Here is a 15566-nt window from a genome sequence, read left to right on the forward strand (position 1 = left end):
TCGTGGACGATGGATCCCAAGGCACACAAAAGGGTGGATTCAATGCTGCAACCTTCGACAAAGAGAGCCACACGAATCGACAGATGGTGGCTCGAAGCTGCGCTTTTCTTGACAAATCGCAGCAAGTCGTCCGCCTTCGAGAAGCAATGCCAAGAACTACGCAGGGACTCCCTCGGGAAAAGGATCCACACTCGGCACAGACTGACATCTTTCATCGATTCCGTCCTATGATACTGTAGTGTCCCCTGTTTGAAGTTCCCGTTTCTCGTCAACCATTCCGAGTTCAGTTTCTCTCCAAAGTCCGCAATCGCACAAGAATAGGTCTTCTTCCTCTCTCCCTTTTCGACGTCAGCTGTCATCATCTTTGACTTTGTTTCACGGGCATGCCACCATATCCTAGGTATACAGGACACTCTCCCCGTCGCCCCCTCCTTTAATTGAACCGTCAACACCCACTGCCATCCCACCCAGTTTCCGGTTTACCTCACATCCCTACCGCTATCTCGTGGCTAACAAGGTTCACATCTTTACTGCATAGTACTCTCACTTCCCCCGGCGTCATCGGGACATTCTCCCTTTTGGGATACGAAACACCAGGCGACGAAATAGCTAACCAAAGGAAACGAACCCTGCCAGCGCGCTTGCTATGCCTATCCTTCTCGGTCAAACCTTCTAACATCACCCATCAGAACGTTGACCGTCAAATTATTGCCGTTCCGCATGGCATCACTCGGTGATTAGGCCCCTTTTTCCATATGGATCCTTTCTAACAAAAAAATTGGAGATTCCAATCATCTACCGTAGCCCTTGGGTCTAACACAAGCCGCATGCACTAGTATAATTACAGTCGGTTATACTGATTCGTGCCAACCCTGAATTCGTATGCCACCTTTGTTCTCAATATCGAGGTTCACGACGTGTATGTTTCTTAGCATCCATACAGTACAGTAAACAAAAAGAAGAAGAAAAAAAACCAAAATAACCATTATAGAACAAAGACGTAAGCTGTAAGTCCTGCGGGACTTATTCTAGATTTTTCCATGTGTTGAATGATGTTGAAGATGCCGAATGCTGTAAACTACGCCATTTGGCCATCTTTACATGGCAACGCCCACCCAGGCCAGTGTGAAAGCCATCCCTCGAACTCTCACGTAACTGCCCATCCGTGACATTAGCTCGATAGCCAGCATGCCAGGCGGCCAAGGCCAGTAAGTCGAAGACTGCGAGGCCAAGTGAATCACTAAGAACAATGTCTTTTTTTTTTTTCCCCTTCAAATTAATCGCCAGAGACGGCCAGCTGTGCAGCAGTCAGGAACGGTTGTTGTTCGTCATTAGTTTTTTCTTATTTCATTTCATTTATCTGTTTGTTCATCTTTGTTTTTGGGTGACTACGCTTGAGAGCGAAAGAAAAAGAAAAGAGAACTCCAGTCCCCAACCGTCGCAGCACACTTCAGATAAGCCACGTCCGCCCTACGCTTAAGCGTCCTTGGGAAGGGGAGTGAAGCGGAGGTAGGGCTTGACAGCCTTGAGGTTGGGGAAGAGACGGGTGGCCTCCTCTCCCTTGATGGAAGGGTGGACAATAACGTCATCACCAGGGACCCAGTTAATGGGGGTGGTGACCTTGTGCTTGTCGCCGGTCTGGAGGGAGTCGACGATGCGGAGGATCTCGGCGGAGTTGCGGCCGGTCGAGGCGGGGTACGCGAGGATGGTGCGGATGGTCTTCTTGGGGTCGATGACGAAGACGGAGCGGATGGTGAAGGCGATGCCCTTCTCGTCGACGTTGGTGGTGTCCTGGTAGTCGAGCCTGTAGAACAGAGTGTCAGCAACTCGATGCCCACTTTCCTCAACCCCCCTCCCTATCTGTGAAATGTGGTGGGTATACTTACATGTCGTAGAGGTAGGCAACCTTGCGCTCCTTATCGGCAATGATGGGGAACTGGACCTGAGAGCCGGTGACATCCTTGATGTCGTTGATCCAGCCCTCGTGGCTGCCGAGGGTGTTGGCGGAGAGACCGATCAACTTGACGCCGCGCTTCTTGAACTCGGGCTCAAGGCGGGCCATCTCGCCGAGCTCGGTGGTGCAGACGGGGGTGTAGTCCTCGGGGTGGGAGAAGAGGATGACCCAGTTGTCGCCGATAAACTCGTGGAAGTCAATGGGACCCGTGGTGGTGTCAGCCTGGAAGTTGGGGGCAATGGTGCCCAGGCGGAGGCTGCATCGGGAATCACGGGTCAGTCGTTCATCCGCGCAAAACGAGCTTTGTGGACAGTGATGACGAAGGAGGCTCGAGGACTTACGGAGCGTTGCGGTCGGTGGAGGCCATTGTAAATTATGTTGTGTGGTGGGAAAAGAGGAATGGGTATCTCAGAAAAACAGCAGAAACAGTTGAAAGAAGAGAGAAGCTGAAAATGAAATCAGAGCATGCAAGGAGTGATGAGGGGCGGCGGAGGCATTTAAAGCATCTTGTTCTCTATGGTACCTACTTTGCGGTTTGACTAATCCCTCCGGGCAGCTCCAGCTCGCGCCATGTACACACACACGCAGAAGTACGTACATCTTTTAGCTTCCGGGATCTAATACATCCCTCAATGCCGCCGCCGAAAGGCTTCCAGTTCTGGCCAGATGAACATGGCTGTCTCGGTCTTGTAGAAAGCATTGACAAGTAGTGTATTTACGTATTGCAAAAGCCACCAAGGTTACACGCTCTCTGTACAGTACAGCTCTCACTTTCTTACATACGTAGCAAAGGAACTCATCGAGGTTCTCACGAGTCCGTTTGTTTCCACCGGGGCAGCTCTTCAGTCAGGATACCTCCTCGTCTCTTCGTCCATACATGCTCCGACCCCGAAGATTACATATGGTTCCCGCTGCACTCCCGGTTGTGTGCCATCCCATCCCCTTTTCCATCACCTGTTGCAGTGCCTCATCCCAGACCAAATCCAATAATTGAAAAGTCTTTGCTGTAGTGTCTCACACAATCACACACCACCATGACATGAAGCCAAAGCGAGCCAAGACAACCTTTTTGTCTCTTTTTGAGCTCCAAAACGCGGGGTGTATTTGGCCCCTCCATGAGGATGCCCTGAGGAACGAGGGGCAATCGCTCCCTCTTTCGGCCTGGCGGCTCATTGCGCAATCACCTGCATCTCCCATTGGATGCCAACACTAGCTATAACAATTATGTCATTTGGTGCTCGCTCACGCAACGGTCATGATCCGTGTGGGGGGGCATTCCTGTTTGATTTGGTTCGCAGGCTCGTGAACTTCTTGGATGCTTGCCTTTGAGCCTTTCTATTTTTGTTTGTTCAATCGTCTGTGGCGTTTCCGCTTTGAATCGATCGTATGCTGAAAGGATGGAGGTAGAGTGAAGCATGCTTCGTGGTGAGTCTACTGTGTGTAGCCAACAAGTACCGGATCCTCCCGAAGCCCTCTCCGTGCTCCGTCCAAGGGCGGGCGGGGGAAAAAGCATGCGTCCGCACATGTGGAGGCCGACAGCCGGAAACAACAAGGGTGTCCGATGGTGTGCCTGGTTCCAAGTCTCCGGGTGTCGGGATCAATGGCGAGCTCGGCATCAAGTGGAGAGGACATGGTTGAGAAGGCGGCGCTTCCAGCTGCATCGTCTTGCCTCGGCAATAACTACGAATTCGATCTGAAGGCCGACTCACTCGGCCACGGGGTGATTCTCATCACTAGAACTTCGGCTTGCCGGCGATTATCCAACAAAGCATTCACATTACGGACAGTTAATAATTTGGCAGATCACGGCAGTTGCTCACCCGTGCCACTACCGGAGCTCCCGATTAACACCGGCCTATGGCGGACGATTGTTTTGGCTCCGGGCTGTAATAAGTGGCATCGGAGCTTGGGTATAAGTACTGGTCGTGGCTGCCAATAAAGAACAAATAAAGTAGGCCTGAAGCGGAATAAAGGAGAACCATGAGATATGTCTCACTGCGATATGGTGATATGTTCTGGGCAACCGACCCATGTCGGAGTGGTTGGGAGGGCGTGATTTTCCATGATAATTATAGCCGGACTCCTGATTACCTTACTTTTATTCGACTTGAACTCATTCGTAAAGATTGCGCCAAAACCAACGCCAGCCCATCTCAAAGCTTCACATTACCTCCATTAAGCTCCTTCCAATCCGCTACACCGAACTTGACGTACGTACCGTTCCTTAGCCAGAACACTTCATCCTCACCCGTCCTGGCCGGATCTACGCCCTCGCTCCGTAGGTTGTGCTTCTGCTGCTTGTTCGTACCTGTCGCCTGGAGGCCTCCCTCCGGCACTACGCGCAGGAAGAGAGGCAAGGCGTACTTGGGGAGCCCCCTCTTGACATGCTCAGCTAGACTCTTAACGGTGTCGTCAGTTGGCCTAGGTGCTCTAGCCGCCTCGCCGCTTGTCTGCACCAAGCACGACGGCTTCAAAACCACGGCGGCGCAGCCCGCGCGACCCTCGTGGCTGGGCACCTGGACGCCGTAGACATTGCACTCGAGAACCGCGGGATGCAAGCCAACCACCTGGGCAACCTCAGCAGTCGAGACGTTCTCACTCTTCCACCGAAAAGTGTCACCGATACGGTCGCTGAAGTAAACTCGGTTCTCGTTATCCCAGCGCAGCACATCACCGGTACGGAACCAGGCATCGCCCTTGCTAAACACATCCCTCATCACCTTTTTCGATGTTGATTCCTCATCGCCATAGTAGCCCTGGAAGCGAGAGTTGATATCGCCAGGCGGTAACCTAAAGAGCAGCTCGCCTGGCTCTCCGCGGGGCGCTCGGGTACAAAACCCGGTTTTGGGATCTCGGCGAGGAAGCTCGGTTTCATGGTCCACCTCGACAATGGCAACCTCTCTTGTAAAGATAACGTTATAGAGACTACCGCTTCGCCCCACTGCACCCATGCTGAAGTCGTTTCGGCTCTTGTTCCACGTCGCAAAGGTGCCTTCGGTTGCGCCATAGAATTCGGCGATCGTCTCGATTCCAAAACGCTCCTTGAATCGGTTCCATACATCCGGTCGCAGTCCGTTTCCAAAGGCAGCGCGTACTCTATGTTTGCGGTCAAGGTCTTCACCAGTAACTGGATCAACAATGGGAGGTGCCGATAGGAGGTACCGGCACGTCTCTCCAACGTACTGGATAATCGTGGCATTGTGTTTTCGGACGTCATTCCAAAATCCGGAAGTCGAGAACTTACGGCTCATGGCAAAAGTGGCACCTGCTGCCAAAGTATGAGCAAAGCCCAATAGCATGGCTGTGCTGTGGTAGAGAGGCATGGCCTGAGAAAAGTATGAGTTGAAGCGATGTAACGAATCTTTGAAGGAGACTTACCGTATAATACACATCGTTCACATTGGTGCCGAGCCATCGAAAGGTGAAATTGGCAACAGTGGCAGCCTTGGCCCATGAGATAATGGCAGCTTTGGGCAAGCCAGTCGTACCGCTAGTGTAGATAAGCATCGCCATGTCTTTGTCCTCGAATCCGCTTCTCAGCTCATCCGCAGGGCGGACGCTATCCATCGCCAACATCTCTTGTTCCAGCTCTGGCGTCACGACTTCGAAGATGACGCCCCCCAAAGCCGACCTGACATCTTCACTGACATTGCCCGCAACAACGGGATCGACCAGGACCAACCGCGCCGTTGACTTGTTCACGCAGTGAATAAGCGGGTTACCGGTAAGGTTGTAATTCAGCAGCGCCGGCGACGCTCCAATGGCCCATGTAGCGAGGACGAGGAAGATGAAAGTATCGGTATTTTGAAAGTCCAAGCCAACGAGATCGCCCCTCTTGACGCCGCGCCTGTCCTTGAGCCAGTTGGCATAGCGCAGGACTGTATCATAAGCCTGCGCATACGTGTATGCCCGGTCTTCGAACCGAAGGAACACTCTGTTTTCGGACGACTTGGTGGTTGCGAGGTTCTCGAGTTGGTAAAAGAGATTCACACGGTCCCGGTAGCGCTTCCAAGCACCGCCGAGGACGGTAGGAACAATGGCCCTGAGTAGTTCCAGGTCGTAGTAAGCAAGGAATCGAGCATTGGCGTAAGCAGCAGCAGCAGCTACCGCGGGAATGGTAACTTGTAGGGGTACTGCGCGGAACAGATTCCGGGTGTGTCAGCGAACTTTATGCAGGGTTGCGGCTCACGAACCAACGTTTTGACGTCACGTTTGCGGTGTGTGCCGTTCTGTACGTAGTCTCCCATACATCGAAAGATGGACCTGAACTTACTTGAAGCCATATCGGCAGAAAACGGGCGGCGCAAAGACGGTCAGTCAAGTATAAGCACCCTAGTGTATGTATAATGTGCCCCTTGCCGGAAGGACATGCAAACCGAAAGCAAGAAGAGAGGTGGAAGAAAGTTTGGAGATAAGGAAGCCGCGCTTGGGTACTTTAAGGGCTGCACCTAAGGTATACAGTGCAACACCAAAAGGTTGGTTGGTGGAATTAAGCCCAAGGCAGGATGAGATGCCCGGTCAGTGAAAGAGTCTTGATCAGAGACAACGGTGAACACTGGCGGAGCTGTAAACCTGACAGGCGGCCCCTTGGCAACCCCACGACTGCAGGGTCCCCGGGCGTGTCTTTGGATTGTTTTGCGCTGTTGCCAAAGCTGGGATTGCTAGCCTCTGACTTGGGATCTTGGCCTATCCGGCTGGGATGATGATGGTCTGAATGGGAATTCAAGCTATCGCCCCCGGGGACCCGGGCCCAGCCGCATGCAACGCAAGGACGACGTCCGAAGTCAAATGTACATTACCCATTCGTCTCCTGTCGACAACATCTCGGCGTTTTTTTTTTTTTTTTTTTTTTTTTTTTTTTTTTTTTTTTTTTTTTTTTTTTTTTTTTTTTCCTTCCGCCGTTGATAAGGACGCTGGAATGCACGAAGAACGTGGAGGAAAAGAGCAACGAATCAATTGCAAACCTAACGATGGATGGTCGGATCCGCGGATTCGGTGTTGTGTTTTAACAGATGCCACCTGCATGCTATCGGATGATCACAGGTCTTTGTGTGCCTCGGCTTCTCGAGTCTTTTAGTCACTGCACCACCATCTGCAGCTTTGGCACTGGACAGAGATGATGGATGGCTTGAAATTGAATGTTACGACAGGGGTAACCAGTCTGCCCATTTATCAGGAGGCAGCGAAATCTGTAGAAACCCGATTAAGCAGACCGATCTTGCACATCTCGTGGTCTCCAGCTGATGCCGCTGATGTGAATGTACATCGCGTATAAGCGAGCCGCGCGGGGTGCAGTAGCGCCCCCCTCCGGAGCCGGGAAGTACCCATCCAGGAACGGTGCGGTTGGAATTTTGGCGGGCAAGCACTTGTCACCGTGAGGCATGAAGCAATTCCGACAGTCTGTTCCAGTCTGTTGGTGGCAGATTTTGGTTGAGTCGTTGTCCTGGTTGGGCAACGAAGGTATGGTATTTTTTTTCTTTCTGGTGAAACCGTCCACAGTAACACGACAGACCCACGTTCGGCAAAGCGAAGACGATGTAAGAAGACGGACACCCAAAAAGAAGAGACGTCCGGTTTCGCAGATAAATAGGGTTCATCATGAACCTTGATCAAATGAGATGCGGCTCGAACGTGGTGCTTCTTGATGGTTGCAATTCAATAGAAAAAAGATGAACGGATGTGTTCCGTCTCGATTGTAGACTGTGTGGGATTCACAGCAGCCTTGTGATTGGAGATTCGAGTAAAGTTCCATCATATAACGAAGATGAGCGCTTGGCGGAAGTGGAGGCAGGTACCCACGTTAAGGGATCTCCACGGCTAGCCGTTTCGGACGAGCCATTCAGTGCCTTAACTGTACATACATACTGCCTGAGAGACGCGGTTGGTGGTCGCCAAGGCATGGCGCCGGTGTTCCATGTTCAAGGTCATCCTGTCTGATAGTACACGCGACACCTCGATGTCGTTGACGCTGTGAATATCCAGGACATTCGAGCAGCGCGGTAGATGGATTTTGGCAAATAGGTCCGACTCAACATTTACCATGTTTGCCCGACGACCAATCGACCATGGCGCAGCTGGCGACACTCTGTCCTCCGAGACTCAAATGGCGACGATGACATCGAGTCCTATGGCCACTCCACTGTCATCGGCGACAGCAGCGCAAACATCGACACGAAAGGAACCACCCCCCGAAAAGCTTTCCGACATTCGCAGACGCATATGGGTTATAGTGTCGTTCTGGCTGATCGTCCTGCTACTGGGATTGCCAGTATGGTGGAAGACGACTACCATCCACCGAGCTAACCTTCCCCTGAAGGAGATGCTCGACTGGGCGGATGGCAAGGTGCGCATGATGAGCAAACACCATGTCTGAAGCTCGAAACTTGACATTGCTAACCCGCGCTTGAACATTGTATAGGCATGTCGCCCTGTCTTTCCTCTCCGCATCTCAATCCAAGCCAACTCGCTCCCGGAGCAAGAGGCCCAGAACCTCCTCCGTCTCACCCAGCACGCCCTCGATGACCTTAACGACTTCTCGGGGCACCACTTGCGACTGCAACTCTCCTCGCCCGCTGCGCCACAGAAACGGAATGATGAACCCGATACGGCTCTCACAATACGTCTTCTTCCCGGTGATGCCGTAACAGCAACGCTCGATCCTTACGAGCCTGTCCTTGACATCACATACCCGCCGAATGCTGCACCCTCCGCCACATCAGCTTCGTCATCGCTAGCGACCTATGTGGCCGGCCAGCTACGATCTACCTTTGCCGAGGAGCAAGCCATTATATCCTACCTGCTCTCCAGTAACTCGATACCGACCGACTACCGGCCTCAGAGCTTGACCCCAGAAGCGGCCGAATCACTTGCCAAGCGGACGACACGATCGCTCAAGTATGCGCCTACATACCACCTCACCTTTTCTCTGTTCACCAGCGGACCGCTTCCAAGCAACTGGGATATTGAAGCCGCCATTCAGGACTATCTGAAGCCCGTTCTAGATTTGCTGTCGCCCATTCATAACTTTACCATTGATACCCAGGTGCAGCTGTATGCATCGCCAGGAGTGCAGAACCAGGTACTAAGCAAGGATGACCTCTCGTCCTTCATCAACGCCGCCGAATGGCCTCTTTCACCCTCCATAGGCGGTGCGCCGACAGTGAACTTCATTGTGTTTGTTGGCAACCAGACCATTGCACTCTCCTCTGAGAATGCCCGGGATTCAGCTGAGGGTGGGTTGACCACTTCCCAGTCATGGCTGATCCCACAATGGGGCACTGTTTACTTGCTTTCCCTCCCGCATGACACTGCCCATGTGTCTGTGGATGCCCTTAAACAGCCTTTATTGACCTTTACATCCCATCTCTTGTCCCTGACCGGGACACCGAGTTCTGGTTCCCTCCCGCTTCGCCTGTCTACGCTGTCCCGCATCCGCTCGGCAGACCTCCTTCTGCGGGCCTCCTCTACTCTCGGTTCCTTGGCTCGTCTTGCCTTGGCACTAAAGTCGATTTCCATCCCTAGCAGTGTCGCAGATGGTGTATCCAAGACTATTGTTCATTTGCGCCAAGCTTGCGAGACCCTTGGCGAAGCCGAAGGCCTGGAGCATGCCAGAATAGCCGAGGCTGAGGCTGAGCGCGCCTTCTTCGAGAAGAGTATGGTTGGCCAGCTGTATTTCCCGGATGAGCACAAGGTAGCCGTGTATCTTCCTTTGCTTGGACCTGTGGCTGTACCCTTGGTCATGGGGATGTTGAACGAGTTGAAGGCTTGGAGGAAAAGGAAAAGAGAGGCGGCGGAGAAAGGGAAGGAGAAGAAGAAGGATTGAGATACCTCCTGTCCGTGCGTTATAGAAAACATAAGCATTGTATAAGGGGTTCACTGAGCCCTAGGCATGGGACAATAAGGAATATGGCTCACGTCCGAGTTGTATATTTAGAGTCCCTTTAGGGAGCCGGTTCTTGACTATCATCATTATCATCATCACCATCATCATTCGGCCATCGGCTTTGGTTGAGAGTTCAACTGCTCTAATACACTGAGCCCAGAATTTGCGGTTGGCAATAGCAGCATAGATTATTTATTGGTACACGGAGCGGGACATAATGGCGATAAGTCGGCTTCGGCGGGCACTTGGTCTTTGAGACATCCTCATCTATCTATATAACGTTGACAGTCCTGTTCTTGCACATAGCTGCAGGCTGAGAGTTGGTCTTGACAAGCACACGATGCGAGAAGAAAATGACGTTGTGATATCCGGGTGTGTAGATGCAGATATAAATGCTCTAGCCTAGGTAAAAGGAAAAGGGTATTCTATGCTATGCTGTCCGCGATGTTTCGCGATGATGCGCCTGTCCCGATGCAAACTATCTAACCTCTTCATTGCCGTACAACTCTTTCTGTTATTCCGCATTCCTGCATGCCATGCATCCCGCTGCGTGTCCCGTTTTCCACTAGCATTAAAATCATCTTCCCCTGCCGCTTGTGGAAGCCAGTTCCCAAGCAACGATGCAGCCAGCAACAGCTGAGATCAATGCCGACATGCATTCCTCCATCCACTCCTTGCTGGAGTCCGATCCAGGGATCAAATTCTCTGTGTTTCAATCCGCCACCCTAAACTCCGACAACAGGCTTGGCCCTCTGACCCCTTGCCCTACCCTTGAGCGTAGCCATGGTATCGACAATAACGATGAACAAAAAGGTAACCCAGAGAAGGAAGCCGAACGCAGTAGCGGCCTCGACACATCCGCAGAATGTGCCGGCACCGCAGCTCGGAGACCCGAAATAAACGGCGAGAGCGATCGAACCGGCGAACCAGAAGATCATGGTGATCCACTCCAGCGCGAGGGCGATGGTGCGCTGGAACGTCTTGGGGAAGTAAGGCGGGAAGAGGGCAATGTAAATGAGAACCAACAAAGTCCAGACGGAGCTGAAGAGCATGAAGGCGTAGATGCCGGGGGCTCGCCACCAGGGTGATACGACTGTTGTTGGAGATTGTTAGTGGTGTAATGGTTTAAAAGTGGAAGATGGAGAAAAACTCACGGTAACATGTTAGACCGAGCTCGATAAGGCCAAAGACCGTTGCGATCATGTGGGCGTAGGGGATGTAGCGGTTTAGAGATTCCATGGTAGCGGTTGTGATGATGTAATGCTGGGTGTTTGAGATAGTTCCACGAGATAAAGCGGTTGGGTTTGAAAAGTCTCAAGTCGTCGAGAATAGAACCGTTGGTGGATAATGTATAGTTTGACTTTGTTTACTTGGTGGATTCGTTTTCACTCAGGACAGTTCGAGGCGGCTGAGTTACTAAGTAGGTGATATGAAAGTTTGATGCGGATGAAGATTTGGATTCTGGAAGAGTCGTCACTGCCGCGAGCTTATATCTTAAAAGTTTCTACTCAAGTGGAAGCCAGGTTCCCCGTTGTCGGCTTTGTGACTTTCTTTACAGGGAACACAAATGACGCGCGGTAACAACGCATTGGCGCCCTCGACAAGTCGAACTAGCACGATTTCGGGCCATAGACACAATAGGGTTCAGTGACGTTACGTGGTGTCGAGCGACGGGAGAACAGACGCCAGTCATGGAGCTGGTGCACTGCTCGTGAGCCAATCGACAAGTTGGCCAAGGATCCAGGTGACACACGCCTAGCAAGGGCCAGTTGTGCGTAGGGCTCGTTGGCATGGGGACTGCTGGACACCCGCGACTGTAGCAAGGGTTCCGATCTTTATTTATACCTTTTAGCCTGCTCGGTAGATGACGGTTAGCTACCCGTGAGGGTTCTCAAGTCATCTGCAGAATCTGATCACCCTGGGATATCTACAGATCACATTGCCGTAGAGGTAAGCGTTGTTTTTGTTTACTTTGTAACCGCCGGGAAAAGGAGAATGTGACGTCATGTTTGATTGGATGGCGTTGATGCTGGGCAAAGAGTGCAAAAGGCCCAGACGACGAACGAGTCCTGGATCGGGCCAAGGACTTTTGACCGTGGCTGTGCAGCTTCCTTCGCTAGAGGTACGTAGTAGTATTCTTCCCCTAGCTGTTTTAAAGTGGCGCGCGGCTGGCTGTGCCTTCAGCGGTTGAACTCACTCATTGCGAATCAATCGAGTGGCTCGTGCTCCTGCTATCTGCAGGCACTCAGTTTCCACTGGACGCACCACTGCAGGCGGGCAGCTTTTCGCTTTTCGTAGAGCGGGGTCTTCCGCGCACCAAAGAGTGGAGCTCGAAATTGGATGGATCCAATCCAAAAGATTTTCAACCCCGCCATCCTTGGGCCACATTGTCGTCGCTGCCTCTGCCTCTGTTGACTCCTTTCTCTCTCACCAGGCATTCCTCACATCAACATCCATCTCTCATCACCACTTCTCAATCCTCAAAATCCAGCAAAATGGGCTTCACTGATCTCCTCACCGATGCCGGCCTTGCCGGTAAGCAACCCCCAACCTGCCGCTTGCGCCTGCGCTTGCGCTCGACGAGAAGCGCAATCATGAGAGAAGGACTTGTCAACTAACGCGCTTTGGCATCAGTGCTCAACAACTGGCTTCTCACCCGCTCTTACGTTACTGGGTATGTATCACGGACTTCTCCATGATATGATGGTCACTTTCCTGCCCTTTCGAATGATGAACACACTGGTCCGTGTTGCTGAGCAGCTTAAGACCCTGCAAATGATTAACACAACAGCACTTTTGTGCACTTCTGACTCGAACCTCCTCCAACAACACACTGGATGTACATCAATGCACGCTCTGGTTCTTGGCGAACATGCTCTTGCTAACGCGCAGCTCTGTATAGCTACACTGCCTCCCAGGCTGATGTTGCCGTCTTCAAGGCCCTGAAGGAGGCTCCCTCCGCCGAGAAGTACCCCAACGCTGCCCGCTGGTACAAGCACATCGCCACCTACGAGGATGAGTTCGCCACCCTCGCCGGCGACTCCTCTGCCCCCTACACCACCTACGGCCCTGATGTCGCCGAGGTCACCATCAACCCCGCCAAGGCCCCTGAGGCTGCTGCCGAGGAGGAGGAGGAGGATGTCGACCTTTTCGGCTCCGACGATGAGGAGGAGGACGCTGAGGCTGCTCGCATCCGTGAGGAGCGCCTTGCTGCCTACCGCGAGAAGAAGGCTGCCAAGCCCAAGATCGCTGCCAAGTCCATCGTCACCATGGATGTCAAGCCCTGGGGTAAGTTTTCCTTTCTTCCGCGGTGTACAGACGAAGCATCTGTGCTAATCCGGTCGTTACAGATGACGAGACCGACATGGTTGCTCTTGAGGCTGCCGTCCGTGGCATTGAGAAGGATGGTCTCGTCTGGGGTGGTTCCAAGCTCGTCCCCGTCGGCTTCGGTATCAAGAAGCTCCAGATCAACATGGTCATTGAGGACGAGAAGATCTCCCTCGATGAGCTCCAGGAGGAGATCGCTGGATTCGAGGACTATGTCCAGTCCACCGATATCGCTGCCATGCAGAAGCTCTAAGCTTTGGCTGAGAGTTTGATTGCAGAGGTATGAACAAGTTATGAATCTAATGATACCAGATGTTGCCATTTGAATGTCTGTTCATAATTGCTTTGAGCCGTGCTTGTGTTCTGATGTGACCCTTCGTACAAGGGTAACGAGACTACTATACATCCTTGATTGCGAGCGTTAAACTGTTGGAGTGACTGGTTAGTACCTGTCGAGGCGATCGCGCATGGCCTAGAGCGGTGTGCCCGTCTTGTTGCGTACCTTGACGACTGGACTAGGGCCATCAAAATCCATAGGTATGTGCGTGAACATGCCAAATACAAGTTGAGAGGGTCGAAGCTGAATTGTTACGCCGAGGACATGAAGATGGCAGCAATGAGGAAAAGATAGAATCTCGGTCGCTCTTGGCCTCATCCTTGCATTTGTCTCGGTCTTTTTCTTCAGCCTGCGCAAGTCACTCCAATTTTCCAGCTGACCATGAACGAGTGAAAGAAAGACATGTGATGTCGATGAGCTTAGAAATGGTGCATTGATCGGAGGGAAGGTTGACAAGGCAAAGTAAAAGATACTTGGGGGTTGTGGTGCGGTTTGGTGGTGGAACCTTTCCTCGACCCCCAAGGCAGGATCCGGTGAAGTTGCACCTAGTGAGCGACGACTTCCTTTTGCACGCCACCGGCGGCTTCTTGAGAAACCTTACTCACGAACCGCAGCTGCCACGCGATGCCGCCAGGTTTGGCTTCGAAAGGTGCTTCCCAACACTAACGGCTGCGTCAGGATTAGGAACAGAATTTCGGGGGTGAACTGAAGGGCTGCACCAGGGACTTCGCTTACACGTCTCTGGCCTGGGGGAAAAAAATGTCGTCTATAACCAAGGTGCTTCGACTTTGCCAAACCCCCATTCCTCGTCTACTCTTTACCCTTCTTATTGTTCTTGTTAATCACTACCCTAGTCCTCATTTCAAAGCCCCGGGCCAAAAGAAGGACTACCGTCGGCAGCCAAATATACAAGCCATTCTTGCAATTTTAAGAGAATCAATCGAAATGATAGAGGGAACTTTTGCTGTCAACGTCCATGACTCTCACCTCGGCCTTTTACGCCTCTGCCTCAGGGCCATTGGCTGTTCCTTTGCGCTTCCTGTCGCCTTGGCTGTGCTCTGCAAGAAGGCTCTGTTCGCATCACTAGAGATGATCTTCCATGTTCCTATCCGACTCCGCTGCCTCTTTTCTGCCCGAGCCAGTCAACACCTGGCCATTGAGATTCAAAAGCAGGCTCATCAGTATGCTAGCCCGAATGGCTCTATAGACAGCCTTCCTTCGCTCATCTCACCCGGTTCGTCGACATACAGCTCACACATCGGCGACCTTGACCTCGATCCCGACGACGACGACGACGACGACAATGAGCTCCCTTCGCTTCCTTATATCCCTCCGACACCCGAGGGCATCAAGCGGTGGGTCGAACTCTCTGCTGAAGCCCGTCGCAGGGTAGCAGATGTGCAGCATGACGGTCTGAACTGGATGTCATGCAGTCCGCCCCCGAGTCCCCGTTTGCCGTTGCGTGATCTGCCAAAGGGTATCCCGGAGTGGAGGGAGGAATGAAGCGACTTCGACTTGCCTCCGAATCCTCTAAATATCCCAACGTCAGAGAGATTGAGAAGATGGTGGGGTGAAGCTACTGAAGAGGACCGCGCCCGGATCAATCGTATCAGCACTGACGGGTTGAACTGGCGGACGTGGGGTCCTCCTCCCCAGCCCTCCTGTGACGGAGAGCCAGTCGTTTGGTCTGGGATTGGCCCTTGGGTTGCTGGAAATGGCGACGATGGCCTTCCATACGGAACATGTGCGACTGGTAGCAGCGAACAGACGTTGCACAAGCCGATAGTGGACTGGCAGTCACTTGCACAACGACACCCTCAGAATGGATTGCCATCTTGGGAAGAGCTCCCATCCTCGCATGAAGTGCTTGAGTATGCCGTTTCGGATACAGTTCACGCAAACTTGTTGCTGGTTGTTGCACTCTCCTCGGCAGCAGAGCAATCTCGGGACGACAGTGAGACAAGCTTTTGTCAAGTATCGTACAAATAAATAGAGCGAATGTCACACAAGGGATGAACTGGATTTACGGATGGGCCATGTTGGCTTTTGTGGGCTCCTCGTCTGGT

At 52.4% G+C, this 15566-nt stretch overlaps 7 protein-coding genes across 7 annotated transcripts; 4 read left to right on the forward strand and 3 right to left on the reverse strand.

Moving 5' to 3' along the window:
* Nucleotides 1-1476: 1476 nt before the first annotated feature.
* Nucleotides 1477-2321, reverse strand: B0T23DRAFT_408857 (mitochondrial peroxiredoxin PRX1; the record flags this gene model as incomplete). The annotated part of the gene is made up of 3 exons (XM_062839342.1): nt 1477-1804; nt 1887-2210; nt 2296-2321. 3 exons carry the CDS (start codon nt 2319-2321, stop codon nt 1477-1479), a joined length of 678 nt encoding a protein of 225 aa, XP_062687724.1.
* A 1012-nt stretch (nt 2322-3333) lies between these two features.
* B0T23DRAFT_56250 (uncharacterized protein) lies at nt 3334-4000 on the forward strand. Its single transcript, XM_062841461.1, has one exon. The coding sequence runs from the start codon at nt 3516-3518 to the stop codon at nt 3891-3893; it is 378 nt and encodes a 125-aa protein (XP_062687725.1). The 5' UTR covers nt 3334-3515; the 3' UTR covers nt 3894-4000.
* On the reverse strand, nt 4001-6452 carry B0T23DRAFT_56272 (uncharacterized protein). The gene is made up of 3 exons (XM_062841463.1): nt 6228-6452; nt 5333-6087; nt 4001-5280 (listed from the first exon to the last, which is right to left on the reverse strand). Exons 1-3 carry the CDS (start codon nt 6235-6237, stop codon nt 4108-4110), a joined length of 1938 nt encoding a protein of 645 aa, XP_062687726.1. The 5' UTR covers nt 6238-6452; the 3' UTR covers nt 4001-4107.
* A 1314-nt stretch (nt 6453-7766) lies between these two features.
* On the forward strand, nt 7767-10168 carry B0T23DRAFT_368194 (phosphatidylinositol-glycan biosynthesis class S protein). Its single transcript, XM_062836438.1, has 2 exons — nt 7767-8297; nt 8373-10168. The coding sequence occupies exons 1-2, from the start codon at nt 7995-7997 to the stop codon at nt 9774-9776; spliced, it is 1707 nt and encodes a 568-aa protein (XP_062687727.1). The 5' UTR covers nt 7767-7994; the 3' UTR covers nt 9777-10168.
* Nucleotides 10169-10561: 393 nt separating this feature from the next.
* Nucleotides 10562-11075, reverse strand: B0T23DRAFT_400376 (uncharacterized protein; the record flags this gene model as incomplete). The annotated part of the gene is made up of 2 exons (XM_062838481.1): nt 10562-10929; nt 10991-11075. The coding sequence occupies 2 exons, from the start codon at nt 11073-11075 to the stop codon at nt 10562-10564; spliced, it is 453 nt and encodes a 150-aa protein (XP_062687728.1).
* A 939-nt stretch (nt 11076-12014) lies between these two features.
* B0T23DRAFT_391160 (elongation factor 1-beta) lies at nt 12015-13490 on the forward strand. Its single transcript, XM_062837922.1, has 4 exons — nt 12015-12371; nt 12471-12510; nt 12739-13124; nt 13187-13490. The coding sequence occupies exons 1-4, from the start codon at nt 12332-12334 to the stop codon at nt 13414-13416; spliced, it is 696 nt and encodes a 231-aa protein (XP_062687729.1). The 5' UTR covers nt 12015-12331; the 3' UTR covers nt 13417-13490.
* Nucleotides 13491-14259: 769 nt separating this feature from the next.
* Nucleotides 14260-15564, forward strand: B0T23DRAFT_437137 (uncharacterized protein; the record flags this gene model as incomplete). Its single annotated transcript, XM_062840610.1, has 2 exons — nt 14260-14977; nt 15050-15564. 2 exons carry the CDS (start codon nt 14260-14262, stop codon nt 15487-15489), a joined length of 1158 nt encoding a protein of 385 aa, XP_062687730.1. The 3' UTR covers nt 15490-15564.
* Nucleotides 15565-15566: the final 2 nt, after the last annotated feature.

This window comes from Neurospora hispaniola, assembly GCF_033458365.1.
Source record: "Neurospora hispaniola strain FGSC 10403 chromosome Unknown B0T23scaffold_14, whole genome shotgun sequence".
Lineage (NCBI taxonomy): Eukaryota > Fungi > Ascomycota > Sordariomycetes > Sordariales > Sordariaceae > Neurospora > Neurospora hispaniola.